The 26,270-nt window shown below is 48.6% G+C and overlaps 1 protein-coding gene and 1 long non-coding RNA gene across 7 annotated transcripts; one reads left to right on the top strand and one right to left on the bottom strand.

Annotated features, from left to right (window-relative positions):
• Positions 1–112: 112 nt before the first annotated feature.
• On the bottom strand, positions 113–9,980 carry LOC115334749 (ficolin-2-like). 6 transcript variants are annotated; one of them, XM_029999332.1, is made up of 10 exons: positions 9,853–9,980; positions 8,922–9,035; positions 8,131–8,184; positions 6,948–6,983; positions 5,583–5,618; positions 3,982–4,118; positions 3,442–3,571; positions 2,753–2,887; positions 1,606–1,868; positions 113–1,418 (listed from the first exon to the last, which is right to left on the bottom strand). In XM_029999332.1, the coding sequence occupies exons 1-9, from the start codon at positions 9,929–9,931 to the stop codon at positions 1,621–1,623; spliced, it is 969 nt and encodes a 322-aa protein (XP_029855192.1). In that variant the 5' UTR covers positions 9,932–9,980; the 3' UTR covers positions 113–1,418; positions 1,606–1,620. The 6 variants fall into 6 exon arrangements, with proteins under 6 accessions (XP_029855192.1, XP_029855194.1, XP_029855191.1 ...); XM_029999334.1 differs by having other exon boundaries at positions 113–1,172; positions 1,677–1,868; XM_029999331.1 differs by having other exon boundaries at positions 113–1,868.
• A 4,983-nt stretch (positions 9,981–14,963) lies between these two features.
• LOC121232574 lies at positions 14,964–17,962 on the top strand. The gene is made up of 2 exons (XR_005931270.1): positions 14,964–15,152; positions 16,739–17,962. It is a non-coding gene; the product is annotated as an uncharacterized LOC121232574 (long non-coding RNA).
• The last annotated feature ends 8,308 nt before the right edge of the window (positions 17,963–26,270 follow it).

The raw sequence follows: 26,270 nt of genomic DNA, 5'->3' as shown, positions 1-26,270 counted from the left end.
TTTAAATGTTGAAGGTTTCTGTACAGTAAGAGGAGAAGACAGAGGGGAGCAGAAAAAGGGGATTCAGCACTTTTAGCCAGGTTAAAGCTGAGGATGTCAGCACTAGCTCTGCAAAGTTGACTGTGCTTCTGCAGAGCTGTCTGTGGCAGCAGTTTAGGCCTCTCAGAAGCTACCTGTGGACAACAGCATCAGCAGCTGATTGGGTGAGACACAGCTGGATGCTGTGGGACCTTGCTCATGCTCCTGCTGGGGGCACATCAATCTGGGAGTAAGAAAAGAACAAAACAAAGCTCCTGGAGAAGGAGAAGTGACTATGGGACTTCCAGTGTGTGCCTCTCTGCTCAGACACGCACTTTCTCATGTACCTGAAAAGAAGAAGTGAGCAGGGACAGGACCTAGTGAATAGGGAGGTGGAACACCTCAGGTTTATTTCCTAGCACATTGTTGATCTGCTGTGGTGTACTGGGTGAGTGGTCCCTTTGCTTTTCTCACCTACAAGGTTTGGATTGAGTGTTGTAGGGCCGGAGCTGCCCTTGCCACACATCTGTACAATAAGTAATGTGATAAACCTGGGACTGTTAGGAATATAACACAAATAAATACTCTGCTTCCACTGATCCTGCAGTTAGCACTAGGCTCTCCTGCCCTTCATCAGCTGTGGGGAGGAGTCCAGGAAGTAGAGACCCTTTAACCAGTTATGCTAATAGTCAAATACAACTTCATATGAACTTGATGAACTACTTCCATACGTCAGCAGATAGCCCATCTTCAAATGCTACTGGAAACAAGGTGAAATGGAAGGTACTGGCACCTGCTGGTAATTCACATAATGTCCACTTGTGCAAGGCTTGACTTGGGACTACTGTAGTGTCTTGGTACCACACATGTTGCTGGACAGACTATTTTGTATCCAGCTCTTGGTCCATAGCGGCTAAAGAATGAGATCTAGAAACATGCTCTGGAAGAGTGGCTGAAGCTGGCTCTGGGCATATCTGCAGCTGTATCATGGTGGGAAGTGCTGGGCAATGCTACTGTGGTTCCAGGACCTGAGGTCCTGGAGCATGTGTTATGTGAGGCAGTGGGGAGGGAAGGACCGAGGTGGCAGTGCTGACAGCCTTGTGCTGGAAGCTCAGTCCTTTCCATGCTGGTCTACATTGTGGCTCCAGCACAGCCTGTGGGGAGAGCGGGGTGGGGGGGGGTGGGGTGGGAATTCAATGCCTTTCAGATGGCTTTTGGGTCCAAAAGAAAAGGAGGCTGCAAGAACATTGGAGGCTTCATATACATGGATTAGACTGAAAATTACTAGTAATTGCCAGTTAGGGTAATAATATCTGAGAGCTTTACTGAGATGCAGTAGCCTCACCATCATGACCGAGATAATGCACTTTTCAGAAAAAAGATGCTTGGGTTCAGTCAGCATCTGTGGAGCTGCTTGAGATAGTCCAGGGTGAGAATCTGGTGCTTACAGGGACTCAAACCAGCACTGATCTCTTCTGGTCTCTACTCTAGGCTGAAGGCACAACCTGTAATATCCTTCCTGGTCCAATTTTGCTCTCAAACAACATTTTGTGTCTTCTCTTGGCTGTAGAGTGGCACCTGTTGGTGCATCCTCTTGCCATGTTAAACTGGCCTGAATTTCATTTCCGTTCGCTTATGGGAGTAATGATATTCTTTGCCCGTCTTCCAGTTTATGCCATCAGCGTAGCTCCCGTGAACGCCCAACCAGTACATCCCATTCAGGTTGGAGTAATGGCAGTCGTTGTACCACCACGCTCCCTTGTATTCTGTGGCACAGTTAAAGGAGCTCATGTCGTTGTCCTGGTCTGTTGTTGAAAATGGCATGTCCTTGTGGTATGATAAGGAGTCTCCTGCAGAGAGTACACGTTCACAGTTACTGCAATAGAGAGCACAAAAGGGAACCTAATGTGTCTGTGCACCACTGCAGGGCATCATTGGGCCTTGCTGGATGCAAGGCAGATTTTATAAATCCTGCAGTTCTCTTGGTTGCCCAGGTTTCCTCCTTGGTCCTGGAGAAAAGGAGTATCCTGAGTTCTGCCAGGACTGCTAAAACACACGGAGAACTTATCTATGCCTGTGAATCAGATGGTTCTCCTCGCAGTTACATGGGTGTCACTTCTCTTGCACCACTCAGAATCTCTGCAGACATACTGGGGTCTGGACTATCAGACAGAGTTGCAGTGTACAAAGCCACATAAACCCAGAGCACTGCTATCTCAGGTGTTGGTTTTACTCATTCTGCATGAGAGGTATTGAATTTTGCAGAGGACTTCTTTGCTTTTAAAAAAAAGAAACATCAGGCATTAAGAGGATGCAGTGCTGATGTTGCAAGTATTGAACAGCACCCCAGCCCTGGAAATGCCAAATGTAATGGGCAAATACTTCCTTCCAATGTAACTGAAAGCAGAACTTGGCCCGACTGCTGCAGAGGTGTTGGGAAGGTTATGTTGGATGAGGTGCTGCTCAGGACCAGGCTCCACATTTGCTGCTAAACCATGTGGCTGGGCTTGTAGGTAATACTCTGGGTCACACTTCTGTGGGTGATGGGTGTCCCTGTCCTTCCCTGCATCCAGAGGTCAGTCGGCACCGGGATACCATGGCCAGTTTTAAAAAAATTGACCCAAAATGTAGATGGTACAAGGAGTTTGCATGATACAGCTCAGCACTATAAATGCTGAACACTTGTGACATGCTCTAGAAAACAGACTTTACCAGTGAGCTGCTGCTTACTTACCGGCATTTCCACCAAGGAAGTCTCCTAGAACGAGTTTGTATTTCTCAGACTCTCCTAAGACTCTGAATGACGCATACTTGGCAAAATAGTAGTTGTTTTCAAAGTCTCTCAGGTCAATGCGGAGTTCACAGGGTCCTAGAAGAGAAGGTGGACAGCAGTGGTGTGGGGCTGATGGTGACTACGCATCTGGATTTCAGGGTGGAGGGTTTAAGGAGCCCTGAGCTAACTTGAGAGCAGCTTCTACTACTTGAGAGATTATGATTTATGTGAAATTTCTGTAGAACCTCCTGTACCTTTGGTGGCTTTTTTTGTGAAGAACCTTTTCTGATCTGATGTTGGGTGGTCACGGGCAGCGAGAGCTACACTCCCAGGAGTCGTGCACACAAATGTGACTCCACGGCTGTGTGTGAGCAAGATGACTGCCATCACAGCCTCTCATAGCAGGAAGATGTGTTGGCCTATCTCCGGGACAGGTAATGCAGCCAGCTCATTCTCTTCCCCGGCTTCTAGTTTTCTACTTTTTAGAGTGCAGTTTCCTGTGTGCAATGGGCTGCAAGAGCCTGCATGCTGTTCAGGATTAACTGTTGAGGCCTCAGATGGATGCCAGAAGTTTGGAGTCCTTTAATGACCAAGTGTGGTACAGGGGTTGGACTCTCAGGGCCTCAGCCTGGGACAGAGGCAGACCTTACCCAGCGAGGTGAGGAAGTGGATGTTGTCATTCCCCAGCCAGAACTCTGTCAGCTGGTTGCCAAAGCCTCGTTTGTATGAATCCCAATCTCGCAAGAAGTTCACTGACCCATCCCAGCTCCTCTGGAAAACCTGCAGGAAATGAGACCCTCAGCCCCACCAGGCCACCCCTGTCCCGAAAGCATCCACAGCATTGGTGTGGCACAGCCCCCCCCCCCCCCGCCCAGTGAACACATCAGGACTCTGCTGCGGGTCTCTGGGGAATGAACCCCAGGGGAATCCCTTGCTCACAGAACTCCATCTGCCCTTGGAAATGATTTGCTGATTTAAGCAGGGAGTGAGTCTGTGGTGCTCAGCCTGCTCCCAGAGACATGTCCCAGGAGAATCCCCTGCATCCACAGGGATTCACCCAGGCTTGCTGATATGAACTTCAGCTGTCCCCTCAGTGTCTGTTTTCCTCCTTTTTTGTTTCTATTTTGGTGCGATCCTTTGCAGCCTTAGTAAAAATCACTGTAGGGACATAGAAACCTCCCTCTCCTCACCCTACTCACAATCCATCCTCCACCATCTGTGTCCATGTCACAGAAGACGGTGGTAGTGTTGCAGCCTTGGGGGTAGATGGTGTACCAGCCGCTCAGGATCTTCCCTTTACTCAACAGCTCTTGGCAGTTCCTGGCTTCTGTGCAAATCAGGGAAAGAGGTCAAGTGGAAACAGTTATAACATGCTCACTACATCTAGGGAGCACAGCAGCCTCATGCCCTAAGCTGGAGGCTTTGAGCCCTTCAGCCTCCCAGCCGACTCTTTGCACTGCAGGACTCTGGTGCACACCTAGTGGGAGCCAAACCTCGCTGCAGTTTCTGAGTCCACAGGTCACAGGAGAGATGAGCACCTTCTAAGAGATGGTCTAAGGTGCTCAGACTCCTCCCAACTGCAATGACGCTTTGGGGGTTCTGGGTGATGGAGCTGCTCTGAGCAGGATGACAAACTCATGATTCAGGAATTTGTCCAGGCTCAGGAATGTAGAGGGAGCACAGAGAGTGTGTGGGTAGTTGGCAGCAAAGGAGTTGTGGCACAGAAAAACACCTACCTGTAATAGAGAAAACAGTGTTCAGCTCATCCTCTGTGGATTGGACAGACAGCACTTTTGAATATGTACATATATAAATCTATTTTTCCTCCCAAACCCACACCTGACAGAAACTCAGATTCACAGATGCCAAAGGATTGACTGGAATTGTCCCTATCAGACATCCCAGCTTACAGCTGTGTCTGTGGCTTTCACAGGGGAAAGCCTTGGGAGATGACCTGAAACAGTGGTGCTGGTGGTGCAGATGTCTGAGTGTGCTGTAGTTGATGAATGGATGCACAGCTGTACCAGGCTGTCTTGTGGGCAAGGGTGTCCTTCCTAACGGAGAGGTGGTCCTGGACTTGTCCTGTTCCTTATTAGTCAAATGTTTTTACATGCCCAGGAAACATAAAAGGGCAGAGGACTGCCTGGGGCAGCAAAGGGCCAGTTCAGTGGCATCCCAGTCTTTCTCTTCCAGGTGTTAGAGCAGCTGTGATCTGCCCAAGCCTCTGCATGTGACTGTGGCCCTATGGCATCCAAGTGTAGTCAGAGCAGGTTGTAGCTCTGCTTTGTTTTTAGCTTATGAAGACAGATGGGTCAACTGAAGCTTGTTTGTTTTCTTTCTTTTGTGGTTTTTTTTTTTTTAATGATTAAGTTAAACTGTGCACTATCAATCACACACGTGAACTTGCATCTACTGAACCTGCCACTGCAAGCGCGGTGGTATAACTACCTTTGAAGTAGCAGCATGTCTATAGAAGTGTTTCTAGTGGTTTCATCTTGGAAACAAGGACACTGAGGATCTCAAAAACTAAGACAGAGCTCCTCCAGGACACACAGAGGGCAGGTGACTTGAGTAGTGCTCAGAGGACATGGCTTTCCTGGCGTGACTGGATTACAGAGTAGACATACAGAAGCTGCATGTGGCTGTGAGAAACAAATGGGTTAACAGTGATATTTCCTTACTCTGAATTTGTTTCTTATTGCTTCCCTGTCCTGATTTCTGGTGCAGGGAGTCCACTGCCATCTGCTCTGCAAAGCCAGTGGTGGCATCAAAAACCTAGGATGAAACTCACCCCATGTTTCTGGAAATACAGGCTCTCCTTTCATTCCTGTTGGACAAACAACACCATCAATCGCTCTTCACCTTCCACAGCCTGCCCTCCTCTCCTCCAGCATGTGGCATCATCTGCTTTTCAAGACAAATCCTGCTGCACTGGTAGAGGGCTGTGATGTTAGGGGAAGTGTTTAGCTCATCTGCACACAGAGCAGAGGCACAGAGAAACCAGGCAGGAGTAACTCCATACATCTTCTGCCCTGGTCACTCCCGGGCCCACCAGAGGAGACCCACCTGCCCAGTACAGAGGGACAATGATGGGTGGGAACTGAAGTCAGAGACTCCTGTAATTACAGTGGTGACACCCAGCACCATCAGGCACTGGGAACAGCTCTCCATGTTGCCTAGGAGGTTACAAGGAGGCTGCCAGGGAGGTGGAACACATTATAGATGTACAAGGAGCAGCAGCCTTGCCTCTCTTAGGCTGGTGGACCCGGCAGGATATCTTTTCTCCTGACATTTGATTTGGGGATGGGAGGTCCAAACGGCAAGACTGACACAAGATGTGTCTCTGTTGGACCTGGCTGCTCTGCCTGTTGCTGGCCAGCCCATGGAGTTGGGTACCAACATTTGTGCTAGTGACTCCCATTGGGCTGGGATACATGGGACAGGAGCAGGTGGGTGTGGGAAGGAGGAGGAAATGCACCTGCAGGAAGGCATGGAGGGCCTGAAGGGGGGATGGTTGCTGCTGGCAGAGGGCTTTAGTTAATAGTTTGTGAACAGCTGAAGCAAATGTGCTGAACTAGCCACCAGATCAGCAGTGCTTGCCCCCAGCTATTACAAGCCAAGCTCCAGTGAGTGAAGCCGCTGTGCAGGCAGTGCTCAGCGAGAGGTGCCAGTGGTGCTTGCATGCAGGATTATGGCATCAGGAAAAAAAAACCTTGTTTTCCCTCTACCCTATTGCTAGTGCTGGTAGAGACATGTTCCTTTGGCGCTAGCAGCAACTAGCATCTGAGCCTCTGCCTTTTGCCTTAGCATACGAAGGTCAGAGGTCTGCCCAAATCTGGCTGGTCCTTCAGGCTGGGGCATGTGAAGCCCTGCAGTTTCTGTAGCTGATGCTGCTGGGCAGCAGCATCAGGTGCCTGAGAAAGGGACAGCCCCTGTTGCTGAACAGCTGGTTTGGGAGAGGGGCTGCTCACACCACCTGGCCCAGGGCTAAGCCTAGAATGGGGCACAACTGTCACCAAACAGCTCCACCCAGTACATGATGGGTTACTTTTATTTCTCTATAGTTGCTCCCACCTGGTGTGTTGTTCCTGAAAAGCACAGAATGGAAGTTTAACTAAACAAGCTCACATGATAAATTCAGCATGACATGATTTACCTTTTGGTCCTGGGAAGCCAGGCTCTCTAGCTGCTCCTGCAAAATACAAGAGGAAAATGCTCATCACAGATGACTCAATGCGAGTGAATTACTGTGGCTCCCGAAGTGGCTGCTCCAGCCCTCCCATAAGTCCCAAATGTAGAGGAGAGGCTGCTGAGTGTCCCAGCTGGTGCTGCCACCCTGGCCTGGCTGCTGTCTTGATCAGGAGCATCTCTCAGCAACGGCAGGAAGAACAGGACACAGGGGAGGGAGAACTGCTGCCTCCATCTGCTGGAGCATATGGGGATTCACAGCTCCGTTTCAGTGACTTTTTGTGAGTCCTTTCTGTTTTCAGCCAGGCACCTGTGAGATTTTGGGCAATAGCTGCTTTTCCAGTGGGCTCATCCATTTCCTGCTAGGTTTTCAGCTGAAAGCTTCAGTGCTTTTGGCCAGGAAATAGCTATATATTCAGCAGGCAAAGGGGCTGTTTTCAGTGCACCAGTGCTCAGTTACTGGGTGCCACCTTGTGCTAGAAACTGGTTTCTTCAGAAGAGACACTTTTTGAATGTCTGCAGCACACAGATCCTGCTGAAGACCTTAAGCACAGCCTGGATGAAGTGAAAGCCAATTTATCAGCAGATATCTTCCTCTTTTCAGAGGCTCATCCCATTGCAAAGAAACCCCTATTCCATCCTTGCTTCACCCTGTGCCAGCTGTTTCCCAGTGGTTTGATCCCATCCTTCTGGTCAAGTGAGCTACAATGGCATTTCATGCTGAGTCCAGGCCTGGAGACTGCTGGAAGCACTCAGCATCATGTCTGTGCACCAAGCCTCCTGGCCAAAGCAGCCCAAAGCTCCTCAGAGAGGGGGGGCATTTGGGCAGGCTTGTTGGGGTGGAGGCAGGTTAGGATAGCAGTGGGAAATGGGGGGAGGTCTGATTTTAGGGGGCTGGTAAGGGTCAGTGGGGAACTTTGAGAAGAAGAGTAGTATCTTCCTCTGTGATGTACTCCCAGTCAAGGACACTGTTTCTAGTACTCACCCCATGCAAGATCCATACCCCCAAATCCTGCTTTTCCTATGCTACTTCAGGGCTGTTTCTTGGACTAAGACCAGCTCTACGGTTTATCTCTGTAGGCCCAGACTCCCCATGCATGTCCTGAACTTAGGTAGATTTATGGAGTAGAGCTGAATATGTTATGCATTACCTTTTGCACCAGGTGGTCCTGCTTTCCCAGGGAGTCCCTGGGCTCCCATTTCTCCTGCAAGGAAAGACTCAGTTTGTATGTGCACATTGCAACCTTACCAGAGGGGAGGTGATACAAAAGGCCAGGAAGGTGGGCCTTGGCTTTTGCAGAAACAAAGCAGCTGGGTTTTGTTAATTAGGTTCAATCTTGCAATGTATCTTATTCCTTTTCTTCCATGGATGCTACATTACACTGGTACCGCCAGTGTAATTCCTAATTTGCAGTACACATATGATTTGCTATGAGCTTTGTACATCTTCAAGACAGCTCATGGATTTTGCTGCGGTGGATCTGCTCCCTCTGCTAATGTGATTCACGTTCTCTATAAGTTGGCTATGAAAATCCTGAAGGGCCCCCATCTCCCTTGCTTCCTGGGGTAGGGGTTGCCGGTACCGTTCCCAGACTGTTTCCCGGTAAATATGCAGGAGCATTGCAGCCTTCCTCCCACCCAAGCTGTTCAGTAAAGGCTCAGAAAATAAATGGATGTTTTTACTGTAGAAGAAACAAATGCGTTCTGACACTTCATACACCACAACCATTTCAGACTTGTGACAGGACTCGGAAAAAAAAAGACGACTCCGCATGTACCAGCACATCTCTAGATGGGGTGTTTTCCACTCCTATTTGACACTCCAGATGCTCACAGAAGCCAATGCCAGGCCAGCCACTGCTCCAGCCTCAGCTTGCTTCCCCTACTCAGCAACAAAGCCATCTAATATCACAGTGTTCATCACTGGCTTTTGGGGCCTCACCTTTTGTTCCTGGGAGGCCTGGTTCTCCTTTTGGGCCGGAAGCACCTGGGATCCCTGGGCATCCTTGGAGAATGGCGAGCCGGTCAGCATCACCCAGTCCCACTATTCTCACCTCTGAGGAAATGAAGACAGTCTTCATGGAGATTATTAGGGCTCTGAAATGTCTTGGAGAGGAAACCAAACCTTCTGGAGTTGAGGAACAGTGCAAGCAAAAGCAATGAGTGTGGGAGTCTGGAGGTGTTGTGTGGATTAACAGATGGCATGGAGGATCTCACATATTAGAGGAGCTAGACACTGAATCTCTCTGGCTTCACGGGAGTTCAGTGGGAGAGGAAGCAGTTATATATGACACTACATGCATGACACATATACTGTAGCTCAATAAAACAAAAGGTGAGAGGTGCCCTGAGGGGTATTGACAGCAGAGTAAGTGACATTGATGGATCTGTGGACAGTAAAGGTTCTACTAAATTTCCTGAGAGCATGTCAGTTTGAAATTGCCCCATCACCTTCCCAAGGAATATAGACAGAAAGCTGCGGTGTGCAGTGTCCCCAAGCTGCCAGGGTGCCTGGCACCAAGCAAGCACTTGACCGATCCTTAGTATTGCTCTGCATCCTTTCGTAACTGGGCCAAGGCACCAGGAAAAAAAAAAAAAAACAAAACCATAACGAGAATGGAAAACCACGACTGGGACAGCCTGTTTCTGGAGATCCCACTAGGGAGTGGGGGAGGATGCTACATCTTTGGTTGGAGCCAGGATTTTTGTTAAGTGGCTGCTGAGACCTCAGCCTCCTCTTACCCTCCTCCCACTTGCAGCTGAGTTAAAACAAACATAGAAGGAAAAAACATATCCCCCCAGCTCGTTGTGTTATGGGGGAGATGAAACAGGCTGTCTCAGCAGGATGGCAGTAGGATTTGTGCCCCACTCACCTGGGCAGGTGTCCTGGGCATCACAAATAGTCGCTGCTAGGCTGATCAGAGCCAAGAGGGTTGGGGCTGCCCTTCCCATGGCCGGCACTGCTCTCCACTCTCTGCAGAGCTCCCCTCATCCACGTCCCAGGCGCTGTGGTTAGCATCGACTCATCTAAGCCTTTTATATCTAACAAAAACCCCCGTGTAAGCTCCACCTCTGCGCTTGCCCACTGCCTGCTCTCAGGTCTGGGACTCTGGCTGGGTCTCTAGCTGTATCCCAGATAAGCCACTTTCCTCAAGTCTGATGGGAAAGTTCTTGCCTGGCTGCCCCAGCCTGCTTTGCCTCTGTCCTCAGCAAATTTTGGATGCCTTTCCCCTCCCATTTTGTATTTCTAGAGGAAATGAACATGCATAAACATAGGTTTAGCTAAGAGCAGACACCTCCTCTAACCCTGCCTGCCAGTGGCCCTTTACAAAGTGCAGAGCTTACTGTGTAGACGGGGAAACTGAGGTACTGGGAGACGAAAAGCCCAAGGTCAGCTGAGGCCACTGGCACAGCCTGGCTCATGCTCCGATGTGCTGCCTGCCAGGCAGCCCAGCATCATTTTGCAACCGTTCAAACAGAAGTTTCAATTTATACATGATCCATGAATGAAACAGAGTTAAAACTCTATGTATCCAGGCAAGGTTAGGTGGGCAGAGCATGTCTGATTTCTTTTTCCTCACCTATTTTTTTCTCCAGTCCCTGTTCATTGTAATAGTAAGCAGGATTTCCGTTTTGCTTTGCTGTTGCTATGCCCTGTGCTCTGCTCATTTGTGGCAGAGTACTACAGGTCCAAACTGCCTTATCGAGTTTGTTAACTTAAGACACAGAGCCTGTAAAGTTTATGAATTTTAGCAGAGGGCAGAGTTTAAGTTTTTTTCTCTTTACCATTGCATGCCAGTTTGGAGAATACTCTGATTCCTTGGAGCCTTTCCCAGCTATCAGGATGTCAGAGGCAGAACATAGCTACCCCTCAAGCATTTGCTTCTATCATGAGGTACCTCTAACATCCCAAATTCCAATAATATATGACAGCTTTCTTTAACGTGAAGCAAATGGGAGAAAGCAGGGGGAGATAAGTATTTGGCTGTCACTTAAATTCTCTGTCCCCCCAAATAGCATATACATACACACACTCATATACAAATTCTTATATGCATGCATATAAAATAATAATCCAGTAGATGTTGTGATTATTGTCATTCCCGAGAACCAATTCTGGCAGGGAAATGCACACCTTACTTTCCTGCCCCCATCTGAAAAAAAGTGCAGGGAAATCAGAGGGATTGTGATCAGACTGGTTGCATTCAAGTTTGGGATTTGCTTTGCATGGGAAAAAGTAGCTCATAATCTGTGGCAAGCACTGTGCATGCAATTCTTGGGGTGAAATGAGAGCAGCTTCTTTCTTCAGCCTTTCAGAAGGAAAGAGAAGAAGGATGAGCAGGTGCCTCTGAGCTGCTGGGGAGGGAGAGGTCTATGCAGGGCAGCTACAGGGTGACTGGGGCCTTGCGCACCCCTCTTCTGTCACCTGTACAGCCTGTGCTGCCTATCTGGGACAGAACTGTGTCTGTCCCATGGGCAGGTGGAGATGAAGAAGAGCCAGCCCCTAGCACTGAGAAGCCTTTTCCTGCCCAGTGCCTTATATCCTGTGCTCTGTGCCTGGAAATGGCTGCAATACCTTGTTCCAAATATCTGGAGGCAAAAGCTGCTGCCCTCAGCTGTTTCCCTTAGTAAATCACTCCAAAAAGCAATGGCAAAATTTGCCTTGCAGATTACCCCATCATTACAGTCTCTTAAGGGATCCAGGCTAGATCTGTCCTGCCAAAAAAAAATGGATTTCTCCAGCTTTTCCCAGTTGCTCCATTAGCAGGGTGGCCAGCTCTGGGTTGGGTTGAGAACGCATGTTGTGGAGGTAGCTGTGATGCATCTGCCCAGCAGTGATGCTTTCCCTTAGGTATTACCAGCTGCAGGCTCCATCCAACCTGGGGACACCTGGAGATGTCAGCCCGCTTCCATCCAAGGAGAGCAGCAGTGTCCTTGTGGATGCAACTACTTTGGGGAGCTGGGGGGAACTGCCAATGAACAAGTTTAGGCGAAAGTAGGTCAGGCCCCCAAGGGTAGATTTTGAAATTGGCCCAGTGATCAATATGTCCTTAATTGCTTTTCCTCATGCCAGGAGCCAGTGAAGATTGCAGAGGGCTGATCATTTACACCATCAGCAATTCTTTTTTCTATGTAGATTCTTCCTTGAGCCCTGGGAAATGTCCCCCGTAAATCTCAAAAGTCCAGGATCACCTTGAGATGACAAAACAAGAATTTTAAGCACACTGGGTGAATGGGGGCACCTCTGAACACTGTGACCCATCACTTCACCTCTAGAGACGTACATGCCAAGAGTGAAGTCCCCAGAATTGAACTGATCTGCAAATCTCCAAGAAATTAAGCTTAGAAAATCAGAAGGCACAACCAGATGACAGAGGAGCTTCAAAAAGTCATGTGGGAACATGATAACTGTGTGCAACAGGGGATTTAGCACTGATTAATGCAAAATTGTAGGTGAAATCCTGGCTCCTGCTGTGGTCTTGGGGCTTTGCTGCCACCAGGATGCTAGAGCTTTTGCAGTGGCGATGGGAAAAGCTGTACGTAGCCAAAACAACATGCAGCAAGCTCCAGACATTGCTTTCCTCTGCTCTGTGCTAAACTAAGGACATTACTATGTAACTCCTAAAGCTGCAAGAAGGGCAGACAGTCGGCACTGGGGAGCTGGGAGGTAAGCTCTGACACATCTGACTTCAAGCAATGTGAAATAAGAGCTTGCTTGAGTTGGCACCATTGCGGGTGCTCAAGGAGAGCTTCCATGCGCTTTGGAGACTTGCCTTCCTGGGAAAGGAGTGATGTTAACCTGCAAGGGTAGGTTATCATCCAAAGCAACAAGGAAATGTGTTCTTCTGGCTTAGCCTTTTGTGAACTATGCTATTTAAAGCTGTTCACTATGTGCAAATAAAAAATTTCCATGGTTATTTTGAGGAACACTTATATTTCCAAGGGAGAATTTCTTCAGCCCATAACCAGTCTTAATACCTGTGGTAGAGATATTTGCCCAAGGTCAAACAGCAGTTTTTTCAAAAGATATCGCTTGGTTTTCCCTTTCTGCTTCTGGGTTTTGTGACCATATGGCATCTTTAAGTGTCCAAGCCCCTCAGTGCTAAGATCCCTGCTGCACATTTCCCTTGTCCTTACTACAAAACCAGTTCCAAGGAGTTCCTGATGCTCCCGAAAGGCACAGGTAACTGGTAGAGTTTCTAAAGACAGTTGTCCTCAACAGGGAAGGGAAATGTGGGGAAGCAAAGGGAGAAGACTTCTCCCTGCTTACCCCTTGGGTTTCACATGCTGTGTGGCTGAACAAGGTTTCACTCCCTGCTTTCCCAGGGAAGCTTCAATGGAAGTTCCTGGCTGTGAGGAGCTCAGGCTGCTGGTTTCACAGGTCTTGACTGATGCCCACAGACAAGTCTGCTTTGCTGGGCAGAGCAAAGCCAACCTTTTCCATAGCTGGTGCTGACTGTAGCATATCTTTGTACTGGATAGCCAGGCAGTGCAGTGATTTATGAACACAGGACACTGACTTTGAATGTGCATTTATGGGCTCCTTCCCCACATTTCCATACACTGATTTTGGGGCACAGTGGTTTCCTAATTTCAAGAGCCAATTAGGACAGGTCTGTATCAGTTATTGCACATCAGCTGCATGCCCTTGCAGAACATTTGGTTTGGCATTTGCTTGGTTTCCTCTGGGAGCTGGTACTGGGGACCCTTTGCTTAACTCTCCTTATGATAATATATTGAGAGAACCTACCCAAAAAGGATTTCATTTCAGTGGTTTCTTTCCTACCAGCCTCTCTATCAGCCTCTGCTTTGACAAGATATTTCCTGCTGTATTCCATTTTCAAATTATTTTATAATTTCTGGTAACACCTCTTCTGATCTGTGAAACGCTGGCAGCTGTTCATCACTGAGAGCGGGGAAGACAGGCAGACATGTGATTTATAAGATAGGCAGAAGCTGCTCTGCACCCTCCCTCCTCAGATGAATCCTGAAGAGTGGAAAGGAAAAAGGCACAAGCCATTTTCCTTTGCTGATATTAATTTCCCCATGTACAGAGCAGTGGAGACACAGGAGGGATTGGTCACTCTGGCACAAATGGTTGGATGAGGAGTGTGCTCAGGAAAGGGGCAAAGGAGGCTCTTGCTGCGAGGGCATCTGATGAGGCTATGCACACCAAATGGGCAAGGACAGCAAGAGCTAAACAGCAGAATAATTTTCCCAAAAAATTTGCCTGTTGTTGGATCAGATAAATGTCACACAACTGGAAGTTATACCTGCATCAGGGGAATTATTTGGTTCTTGGTGAAGGTTTTGCATATACTTCTCTTGTTATCCCCATTCAGGCCTCAAATATCCCATTTTTTTTTTAGTGACCACTGCATTACAATATTTGCTTCCTTCCTCTCCAGTAGTGGATTTTCATGATCTCCTGACGTGAGTCCAGTGAATTTGCAGAGTTAAGCAGCTGAGGAGCTTAAAATAGGAAACTATTTCCCCTAACAGGCACCGCTATCTGCAGTGCTGTATGTCAAGCATAACTGAGCTCGGTCCAGGTTTTCTGGCTCCCTCCAGACATTATGCAATACAAGCCATAAAAACATGCTGGACTTTTTTATATGGAGAAGAAGGACTGGATTTTTCAGGAAAGCTGAGGGATAGACTTCCCTGGTTTGCTGCAGGGCTGAACTCTGTTGTACTTTCTCTATTGTAAATCTTTTCAGGCTGTTTAATAGTATCTTCTCGAGTGACAGTATTCAGCTGAGCCTGGAGAGGAAAGCTGCAGATTCAGTGTTAATGGTTTGGCTAATGGGCCGCTCAGTCCAGTATTTTGTTTGATAACCATTGTGGCTTTGGTAGGACTACTGACTGACTTTGTTACTCAGAAGAGTATAAAGTTTTAAACAAACATTTCTTTATTTTATTTTTGTTTGTTTCAGCAAAAATGAATCTTGTAGAAAGTAACTTTTTCTTTTCCTTTAGCCTGAGCTGGGACTAAAGACCAAGGACTGAATGTTGCTGGAGCTAGACTGTTGCCCAACATGGAGCTAAAATCCAGCTGAAATCCAGCTCTGGTGGCAACAACCTGTGTCACTGAAAAATTTTCTGAAAGCCACAGACAAACCACAGCCTTCCTGCTAGGCTACATTGGCCTGAATTTCATCTCCAACAGCTGGTAAGAGTATTTGTATCCTTTGCCTGTCTGCCTGTTGACGCCATCTGCAAAACTGTCATGAGCTCCATGGTGGTAAAAGACATTGAGGTTGGCGCTGTGGCACTAATGGTACCACTAAGCACCTTTGTAGGTTATGGCACAGTTATTAGAGTACACATTGTTATCACGGTCTTTGGATGAAAACAGCATGTTTTTTTGACCAATGAATCCATTGTGGAGAAAACAAACAAGTGTTGTTAAAACTCCAGCATCCATGTGTCACTAGAGCCCTGTCCCCACCGCCATCACTGGTCCATCCTGCACGTACATCCTCTCTGGCCTTCCAGGAACACACAGTCCTCTGCAGCAGGGCAAAGTCCCTGCCCTCACACCTCCCCTTCCTCCAGCCAAGGGTGGCGAGGACCTGTTGAGCAAGAGTGGAGGAGGCACTTTGGACTAGCAGCAATGTCTCAGGGATCAAAATTATTTAGGTCTGTCTTGTGTCTCTCTTGCTGCTGTTACCTGCTTGTGATGGTGTCCTGTCTGAAGTGCTAGAAAACCCAGATATGAAAACAGCTATCTGTTGCTATTTTAAGTGTCCAGTAAATTCCATATCTAGGTCCTTCTTCAGCAAAGTGTGGCTGCATCAAAGAGTCCCTTTGCAAATAGAAAGCTTAGTCGGTACAACTAATTCTGGACACGCTATGGAGTGAGAGCTTTGTCTGCACAGATCACCAGGGATTATTATTAAATTATGCTATGCCTTTTTATCCTTTAGGATTAGTGACCTTGGTCTGAAGAGAACTTGTAACCCCAGCAGCATCAGTGATGTTCTGGGGTGGTATTTAACAGGGCTCTCTGATTATGCTGGATGCTCTATTACTTGTGATCTGAGCATCCCTAGTGGTGCCAGACCATGAAAGGTCCTGCATGGTCCCTTATGGGACAGACGAGACAAGATCATTTGCATGATGCAGAAAGCATTTCATGTCTTGCCACGATAAAATACAACTTTTCACCTGCAGATCCTCCCTGCCTTGCTAGAAGCTTTAGTTTATCCCTTGGAGCCTCTTCACCTGCATTGCCACTGCTGAAGTTTCCGAGGATCAGTTTGTAATTTTCAGTCTCCCCTAAAATTGTGAATGACGTATTATGCAAAATGATGGTTGTTGTCAAAGTCTCTCAGGTTAATGCAAAGGTTGTTTTTACCTAATCACAACAATTTACAGATGCACTGATAGACACATTATGCCAGTGCTTTGGTGAATTTTTTTTTTTTATTCTGTATTTCTATTTCCGTGGTCTTTAGGAATTCTGATTTATTGCTGAGGAGATTCCTAATCCCTGTTTAGCTCACAGCCACGTCTCAGCTCATTAAATATTCACAGCACAACTGAAATCTGTGCTCCTGGATATTAGCTGAGTCTTCTGCCTCACCTCTACGCTTCAAGGAAAACCTGATTACTTTTTTGGGGGGAAAAAACAGATTTTGTTAAATTTTTTCCTTTATTTGGTAATAATTTATTTGGGTGTTCTATCTTTATTATTATATTTTCCATCTGAAATTAGTGTCTTCCTCCATTATCTTTCTCCCTCTTTTCTTGCAGTAAAGCAGTGGTTTGGGATGTGCTCTTGGACATGCGGAGGGAAAATGCTGGCAGCTGCCAGGGTCCTTCACAGCTCACTAAATGTGTATAGCTGCGGCTCCTGCCCTCCATCCTCACCGAGTCAGCCAAAATAGCAGCCACATCCATTTTTCTCCCCGAAAGGCTCTGCTTGAAGGCAAGGGGCTGGGGACACGGCTGTTTCCATATCTCCCTGGCCAGGCTCTGCTGAGGAGCCCTCGCGTTTGGACCAATTTACTGTTCCTGCTGCCGGGTGAGAACAGTGTTAGGAAACCATGTTAGCAGTTTCTTTACTCTCTAATGTCAGCATGTGAATACTGTCATCCCTGAGCCAGAATTCAGTCAGCTGGCTCCCAAAACTTTTTTTATATGAATTTCAGAGATAGAAAAAGTCCACGGAGCCATCCACTCGTCTCTGGAAAACTGGCTGGCACAGGGGCAGGAAGCTGCACACCCGCAGGGGCTGGGGGAGCCTCACACCTCTGCTCCAGTCGCCCCGTCCATCTCCATCTCACGGAGGACAGCCACAGTGCAGCAGTCCTAGAGGTAGATGGGGTACCAGCCGCTCAGGATGAACCTGCTGGCTAACAGCTCCCGGCAGCTCTGCGCTCCTAGGTACATATTAAACCGAGAATTAACTACTGATGGGTGAACTGGAAAAGGAAACTAGCATTGCTGGCAAGGTTGTAACTGTTTTAGGGGCTTTAAAATTTATAAATATGGGGAAAGGGAAGTGCTGACAATACTTGGGTATATCTCGGCTGGGCATGAGTCTTATTCTCAGATTGTTCATTTTTTTAGGCAGAGGTGTGCACAAGAATTTATTCAGAGACACATGTATCTGTTTAAAGAGACTGACCGAACCACATGTTTCTCAAATCCCATCATTTAAATTCAACTCTAAGCAGCTTTTCTCTTTGGCTTTTTTTTAAGTAAAGGATCCTTGTAGACTTGTGTAGTTAGCAAAAATAAAATTTTATGACAGATGTGATATAAAAGACCAGACATGATGCAGCAAAAAAGGAGACAAGAAGATGGCCTTTTTTAGGAAACACCCACCTTTTCTACACACTAGGTCCGGCACATCTGTCAGAAAAATACAAAGCGCCTAAGTAAGTAGAGACCAGAAAACCTGTGTAACCTCTTTATTTCTCTTGTGCAGTAAAACAATAAAATTAACTGCCCTGTTTTGCAGCTATTACTAAACAGATCTTGATTTTTCTTTCTGAAAAGACCAGACTTTATTGGACACCTAAATCCATGAGTTTTTAAGAAGAACTAGAATGAGGAGACAAGCTGTCCTGGGTTCAGCTGGGATAGAGTTAATTTTTACAGGAACCTGGGAGGTGGGGGGGCATAGCCGGGGCAGCTGACCTGAACTAGCCGAGGAGCTATTCCATACCATGTGACATCATGCCCAGTATATACATGGGGAGTGGGCCGGGGGGAGGGCGCTCTCTCTCTCTCGACTTTCGGTGGGGTGGGGGAAGCGACGAGCGTCGGGTCCCGGGTGGTGAGCAGTTACACTGTGCATCACTCTTTTCTGTATACTCTTTCATTAGTACCCGTCGTTGTTGTTGTAACTTTTTTTGCGTTGTCCCAGTAAACTGCCCTTATCCCAACCCTCGAGGTTCCAGTTTTTTTTCTTTTCTCTCCTCCGTCTCCCCCCTATCCCACCGGAGGGGGCGGGAGGAGTGAGCGAGCGGCTGCGTGGTTACCGGCTGGGCTGAAACCACGACAGTCCTTTTTGGCGCCCAACGTGGGGCACGAAGGGTTGAGATAACGACAGATCTGGCCAGAGCGTGTTGAAACAAATTTGTCATACGCATTCCTTATATTAGATAAATAGATGTTAGTCACAATGTTGATTAATTTGTTTACATGGTGGCGTTTTGTAGGTCCTTATATGCTCTATGTATTGCCTGTAGTTACGTTTCTCACCTCTGGGAGAGTGATTGGGATTATCATTTTGCTGTACTGGGCAATGTCGACTTGTGAAATGATTACATCACTGGTCATGAGGTTAAGCTGGTATCTGTATGAGGCAGTGATATCATTTCCATACTTTGGGCACCTTCTATCGGATTTTATTGGTAATTACAGCCAATCCATGGGGGAGTTAGGGGGGGGGTACTTCCCCCCGTCCGTTCGCCTCCCTTTTCTCCTTCCGACTAATTACAACAGCTTTTGAGAACTTTGAATATCCTTGGGATGCACAAGCCACTGTGCTGTTAGTGCTATGCCTCCTGAATATGTTTCAGGTCTTGTTTAGGGCTACAAAAAGGCTCTTTAAGAGTACCACCCAGAGATCTGCCCCAAAGCTGGATATTCATGGGTGGCACGGCATGTGGGAGGATATGGGCAGGTATCTAGAGAACTTCTCACCCCCAGTGGCTTGGAAGTTCACTCCTGAACAACTACAGAACCCTCATGAAGTGGTAGAATATTTGAAAGAAAAATGCTGTGGCTATTCCAAAGACGTACAACTCGCTGCACTGTGCTGGGCCCTGGCCAGTATCTACCAAACACTGCTTGATATTAGGCAGCACCCTCAGGGAGAAAAGGGGGAAAAGATGGAAAACAGGGCAGCAGGCACCGTGGCTACCCCTACCCCGGCAACAGGCACCGTGGCTACCCCTACCCCGGCAACAGGCAGCGCGGCTACCCCAACCGCAGTGACAGATACTGCAGCTAAACCAGAGAACCAACCTGTGCCGGTATCAGTTGCCCCTGTACAGAAAAAGAAACACACAAAGAAATCAGTTCGCTCAGTGAGAGATGAAGATGAACCAGGGTCATCACGAGAACAGGAGGAAGAGGCAGAACCTGAAATAATCACCCGATCTCTATCCCTGAGTGAGTTGCGTGACATGCGAAAAGATTTTAGCCGCCACCCAGGTGAGCACATTGTTACCTGGCTGCTCCGATGCTGGGATAATGGGGCTAGTAGTGTGGAATTAGAGGGTAAGGAAGCCAAGCAGTTGGGATCTCTGTCTAGGGAAGGGGGCATCGACAAGGCGATTGGGAGAAAAACACAAGTCCTCAGCCTCTGGAGGCGACTTCTGTTAGGTGTAAAGGAAAGATACCCCTTCAAGGATGAAGTTACATGTCACCAAGGCAAGTGGACCACCATGGAGAGAGGTATCCAGTACCTGAGGGAATTAGCCGTGCTGGAGGAGATTTATAATGATCCAGAAAATGCGCAGTCACCCATAGACCCAGATGATGTCCAATGCACACAACCCATGTGGCGGAAGTTTCTACGAAGTGCACCACCAACCTATGCCAACTCATTGGCAGTAATGTCCTGGAAAGAAGGCCATGGACAAACGGTGGATGAATTGGCTGTCCAACTCCGGCAATACGAAGGAAGTCTCTCTTCCTCCCTATGGGCCTGTGTCTCGGCTGTAGAGGAATTGTCCTGAGAGTTCCAGCAATTCAAAGTGGATATGTCTTCCTCCCCACCTGTACAGGCCCGCATCGCAGCTATTGGGAGTAAGCATTCCTCTGCCCAAGAGAGAGGAGAGAGAAAGTACACACGACGGGCTAACCTGTGGTTTTACCTGCGTGACCATGGAGAGGACATGAGGAAGTGGGATGGAAAACCTACCTCAGTCCTGGATGCACGGGTACGGGAGTTGCGAGAAAAAGCAACCAGGAAAGAGGATTCTTCTTGGAAAACTGCTGCTCCAGTTTCCTGTGAGGAGTCCCCCAGATGCAGTAGATGGGCTGATCACATTTCTGATCCTCTTGAAGGGACTTCTGATTCATGTGTGCGAAAAGTGAGTAACGAATATTCTAACCAGGATTAGAGGGGCCCTGCCTCCAGCCAGGTGGAGGAGAGGGACAACCGAGTCTACTGGACAGTGTGGATTCGATGGCCTGGCACATCAGACCCACAGGAATACAAGGCTCTAGTAGACACTGGTGCACAATGCACCCTAATGCCATCAAGTTATAAAGGGGCAGAACCCATCTGTATCTCTGGTGTGACAGGGGGATCCCAAGAGCTAACCGTATTAGAAGCTGAAATGAGTCTAACCGGGAATGACTGGCATAAACACACCATTGCAACTGGCCCAGAGGCCCCATGCATCCTTGGTATAGATTATCTCAGGAGGGGATATTTCAAGGACCCAAAAGGGTACCGTTGGGCTTTTGGTATAGCTGCATTGGAGACGGAGGAGATTGAACAGCTGTCTACCCTGCCTGGTCTCTCTCAAGACCCTTCGGTTGTGGGGTTGCTGAAGGTTGAAGAACAACAGGTGCCAATTGCTACCACGACGGTGCACCGGCGGCAATATCGTACCAACCGAGATTCCCTGATCCCCATCCATAAGCTGATTTGCCAATTGGAGAGTCAAGGAGTGATCAGCAAGACTCACTCACCCTTTAATAGTCCCATATGGCCCGTGCGGAAATCTAATGGGGAATGGAGACTAACAGTAGACTATCGTGGGCTGAATGAAGTCATGCCACCGCTGAGCGCTGCTGTGCCAGATATGTTAGAGCTTCAATATGAACTGGAATCAAAGGCAGCTAAGTGGTATGCCACAATTGACATTGCTAATGCATTTTTTTCCATCCCTTTGGCAGCGGAGTGCAGGCCACAGTTTGCCTTTACTTGGAGGGGTGTCCAGTACACCTGGAATCGACTGCCCCAGGGGTGGAAACACAGCCCCACTATTTGCCATGGACTGATCCAGGCTGCACTGGAAAAAGGTGAAGCTCCAGAGCACCTGCAATACATTGATGACATCATCGTATGGGGCAACATGACAGAAGAAGTTTTTGAGAAAGGGAAGAAAATAATCCAAATCCTTTTGAAGGCTGGTTTTGCCATAAAAGAAAGTAAGGTCAAGGGACCTGCACAGGAGATCCAGTTCTTAGGAGTAAAATGGCAAGACGGGCGTCGTCAGATCCCTATGGATGTGATCAACAAAATAGCAGCTATGTCCCCACCAACTAATAAAAAGGAAACACAAGCTTTCTTAGGTGTTGTGGGCTTTTGGAGAATGCATATTCCAAATTACAGTCAAATTGTAAGTCCTCTCTACCAAGTTACCCGGAAGAAGAATGATTTTAAATGGGGGCCTGAGCAACGACAAGCTTTTGAACAAATTAAGCGGGAGATTGTTCATGCAGTAGCTCTTGGGCCAGTCCGGACAGGACAAGATGTTATAAATGTGCTCTACACTGCAGCTGGGGAGAATGGCCCTACCTGGAGCCTCTGGCAGAAAGCACCTGGGGAGACCCGAGGTCGACCCCTGGGGTTTTGGAGTCGGGGATACAGAGATCCGAGGCTCGCTATACTCCAACTGAAAAAGAGATATTGGCAGCATATGAAGGAGTTCGAGCCGCCTCAGAAGTGGTTGGTACTGAAACACAGCTCCTCTTAGCACCCCTACTGCCAGTGCTGGGCTGGATGTTCAAAGGGAAGGTCTCCTCTACACATCATGCAACTGATGCCACGTGGAGTAAGTGGGCCGCACTGATCACACAACGGGCTCGCATAGGAAACCCCGGTCGCCCAGGAATTGTGGAAGTGATCATGGACTGGCCAGAAGGCAAAAATTTTGGAATGTCGCCAGAGGAGGAGGTGACACGGGCTGAAGAGGCCCCGCTGTATAATAAACTGCCAGAAAATGAGAGGCAATATGCTCTGTTCACTGATGGGTCCTGTCGCATTGTGGGAAAACATCGGAGGTGGAAGGCTGCTGTATGGAGTCCTACACGACTAGTCGCAGAAACTGCTGAAGGAGAAGGTGAATCGAGTCAGTTTGCAGAGGTGAAAGCCATCCAGCTAGCGTTAGACATTGCTGAAAGAGAAAAGTGGCCAGTGCTCTATCTCTATACCGACTCATGGATGGTGGCAAATGCCCTATGGGGGTGGCTACAGCAATGGAAGAAGAGCAATTGGCAGCGCAGAGGTAAACTCATCTGGGCTGCCGCACTGTGGCAAGATATTGCTGTTCGGATAGAGAAGCTAGTGGTAAAAGTACGCCACGTAGATGCTCATGTACCCAAGAGTCGGGCCACTGAAGAACATCAAACAACCAGCAGGCAGATCAGGCCGCCAAGATTGAAGTGTCTCAGGTGGACCTGGACTGGCAACGTAGGGGTGAGCTATTTATGGCTCAGTGGGCCCATGATACCTCGGGCCATCAGGGAAGAGATGCAACATATAGATGGGCTTGCGATCGAGGGGTGGACTTAACCATGGACACTATCGCACAGGTTATCCATGAATGTGAAACATGTGCTGCAATTAAGCAAGCCAAGCGACTGAAACCCCTGTCGTATGGAGGGCGATGGCTGAAATATAAACAGTGGGAGGCCTGGCAGATTGACTATATCACACTCCCACGAACCCGCCAAGGCAAGTGCCATGTGCTTACAATGGTGGAAGCAACCACTGGATGGCTGGAAACATATCCTGTGTCCCACGCCACTGCCCAGAACACTATCCTGGGCCTTGAAGAGAAAGTCTTATGGCAACACGGTACCCCAGAAAGAATCGAGTCAGACAACGGGACTCACTCCCGAAACAACCTCATAGACACCTGGGCCAAAGAACATGGCATTGAGTGGGTATATCACATCCCTTATCACGCACCAGCCTCCGGAAAAATCGAACGATACAATGGACTGCTGAAAACTACATTGAGAGCAATGGGGGGGTGGAACTTTCAAACATTGGGATACACATTTAACAAAAGCCACCTGGTTAGTTAATACTAGAGGATCCACCAATCGGGCGGGCCCCGCCCAACCAACACTTCCACATACTGTAGAAGGGGATAAAGTTCCTGTAGTGCACATGAGGAGTATGTTAGGAAAGACAGTCTGGGTTAGTCCTCCCTCACGCAGAGACAAACCCATCCAAGGGGTGGTTTTTGCTCAGGGACCTGGGTACACCTGGTGGGTGATGCAGAAGGATGGGGAAGTTCGATGTGTACCTCAGGGAGATTTGATTTTGGGAGAGAATAGCCAGTGAACTAGGCTGTATAATATTTAACTGCTAAATAACCTGCCAATGTATGTCATTGTATCTATAGTGTCTATATGCCATATCAAGGGTATTACTGTAAGAATTACCCAAATGACTGAAGAATGGACTTTGAAACTGAGCCAAGAACAACAGTGATAGAACTTGAACTGGCGCCCAGCAATTTCCTCAAGATCAACATCTTCGACCTGCAGACCAAGGGTGTGGGTTGCATCAAATGTACCAGCCAGAAGTTCCAGAGACAGCATACAACAACCCAACACCTCACACCATCTCTCTTATCCTGAAGAAGTGTTACAACAGATGGAGCCTCAAAGTCATGGACTAAATAAAATTGATGGACACATTGGAGGGATAACCCATTGACTAAGGGAATACTATTTGTATGTGTGTGTGTGTGTGGGGGGGGGTGTCCATATACATATATATCTATATATAAGACAAGGAAAGTGGTAGCGGTTGATTGGAAAGTGTAAGATCTGGGCATGATGTAAATGGTATAGAATAAGGGGTGGATAATGTCCTGGGTTCAGCTGGGATAGAGTTAATTTTTACAGGAACCTGGGAGGTGGGGGGGGCATAGCCGGGGCAGCTGACCTGAACTAGCCAAGGAGCTATTCCATACCATGTGACATCATGCTCAGTATATACATGGGGAGTGGGCTGGGGGGAGGGCTCTCCTGCTCTCGACTTTCGGTGGGGGAAGTGGCGGAGCGTCGGGTCCCGGGTGGTGAGCAGTTGCACCATGCATCACTCTTTTCTGTATACTCTTTCATTAGTACCGTCGTTGTTGTTGTAACTTTTTTTGCGTTGTCCCAGTAAACTGCCCTTATCCCAACCCTCGAGGTTCCAGTTTTTTTTTCTTTTCTCTCCTCCGTCTCCCCCCTATCCCACCGGAGGGGGGCGGGAGGAGTGAGCGAGCGGCTGCGTGGTCATTTGTTACCGGCTGGGCTGAAACCACGACACCTGGGCAGGAGCAGCCCACTTCGTACCTACTCGTCTGGCAGCGGCTAGGCCCCGCTGCCTCTCCTGCCGGCTCTTGGTCGGCCTCGTTCCCCAAGGAGCCTTTGGAGGCCCCTTGGCGTCTTCGCTGGGGGGCCTTTCTCCTCGCCATCTCTGGGCAAAGGCAGGCTCCCCGCTCAGCTCTTCCTCCTCAGCCCCAGCAGTGCGGCCTGTCCGGGCAAAACCACTGCCTCAGGGGCCCGGCCAGAGCAGCCAGAGGCAATGGTGTGCCAAGGGGAGGCTGTCGGGAGTGCTCCGCTGCCTGAAGCGGCCCGCTTAGACTGGGGCTGGAGAAGGGCCTCTGCAGCGCAGAAGCTCACCCAGCAAAGCCCCTGGGGCAAAGGCTGGGTTGCTGCACTCAGCAGTCCGGCCCCACCAACCACCCCACCGAGTACTTTCTCGGGGGTTCTGCCCAGCCAAGCCTCCTTCCCCAAAACGCACGCTCACCTTCTTGGCGCTGCTGATCTCCGCCCTCAGTTGAGCCACCTCCTCCAGAAGAAGCTGCATCTTCTGGTTTGGCTCCGCCAACAAAGCGCGCAAGTCCCTGCAGGAACAGGAAAGCAGATCTTGTCAGAGAGCGGCCCCGTCCCCTCTGGGGGGTGTCTGAGCTCAGCAAGGAGGAGAGACACACATGTGCTTTCCCTGCTTTGCGAGTGCTTCCCTTCTGCACCAGCTTGAGCAAAAGGCAAAGGCAGGGGGGAAGCACGGGAGCCCCGGCTCTTAGGAAAATGAGTGCAGGTAGCACGAGCTCGGCCGACGCTTCGGCACAGACCATAAGCATGCTTTATGGTTTACTTTTTTATGTTTCTAGCATAAATTGCAAACATCGGGATACATCTCCCAGAAACAAGGTGACAGTCCTGAAAGCTGTTGCTGCTTTTCACTGTCCCCGTGCTGCCTATTCACAGGCACAAGCGCCCTGAGACTCCCTGCATTCCCAGAGACCTGACAGCTCAAAGTTCTCGGCAGAGCCTTTTTCTGAAATTGCACATGTCCGGCTACTTCTCCCACAAAGAAGCTGCCAGCCCTGAAAGCTGTTACTGCTCTTCATATTCCCCGTGCAGCCTACTCACAGGCACAGGCGCCCTGAGAATCCCTGCTTTCCCAGAGACCTGACAGCTCACCGTTTGCGGAAGAACCTCTTTCCAAAATTGCAAACATCGGGCTACATCTCCCAGAAGGAAGGTGCCAGCCCTGAAAGCTGTTGCTGCTCTTCACCATCCCTATGCAGCCTACTCACAGGCACAAGTGCCCTGCAGATCCCTGCTTTCCGACTGACCTGACAGCTCAAAGGTCTCGGCAGAGCGTGTTTCCGAAATTGCAAACATCAGGCTACATCTCCCACAAGGAAGCTGCCAGCCCTGAAAGCTGTTGCTGCTCTTCACATTCCCCGTGCAGCCTATTCACAGGCACAAGCGCTCTGCAGATCCCTGCTTTCCCACAGACCTGACAGCTCAAAGTTCTTGGCAGAGCTTCTTACCGAAATTGCACATGTCCGGGGAC

The sequence above is a fragment of the Aquila chrysaetos genome, chromosome 24 (assembly GCF_900496995.4).
Source record: "Aquila chrysaetos chrysaetos chromosome 24, bAquChr1.4, whole genome shotgun sequence".
Lineage (NCBI taxonomy): Eukaryota > Metazoa > Chordata > Aves > Accipitriformes > Accipitridae > Aquila > Aquila chrysaetos.
Note: the sequence above shows the minus strand (reverse complement) of the source record. Positions and strands in the feature narration are given on the sequence as shown.

Bases quoted from the DNA above. Each gene is read 5' to 3' on its own strand.
- LOC115334749 (XM_029999331.1), bottom strand. From the start codon at position 9,931: ATGGGAAGGGCAGCCCCAACCCTCTTGGCTCTGATCAGCCTAGCAGCG. The intron at 5,619-6,947 runs GTAAATCATGTC...TTTGTCCAACAG, and splicing joins TGGCTTCCCAGGACCAAAAG to GAATGAAAGGAGAGCCTGTA. The intron at 4,119-5,582 runs GTGAGTTTCATC...TGATTTGCACAG, and splicing joins TGTATTTCCAGAAACATGGG to AAGCCAGGAACTGCCAAGAG.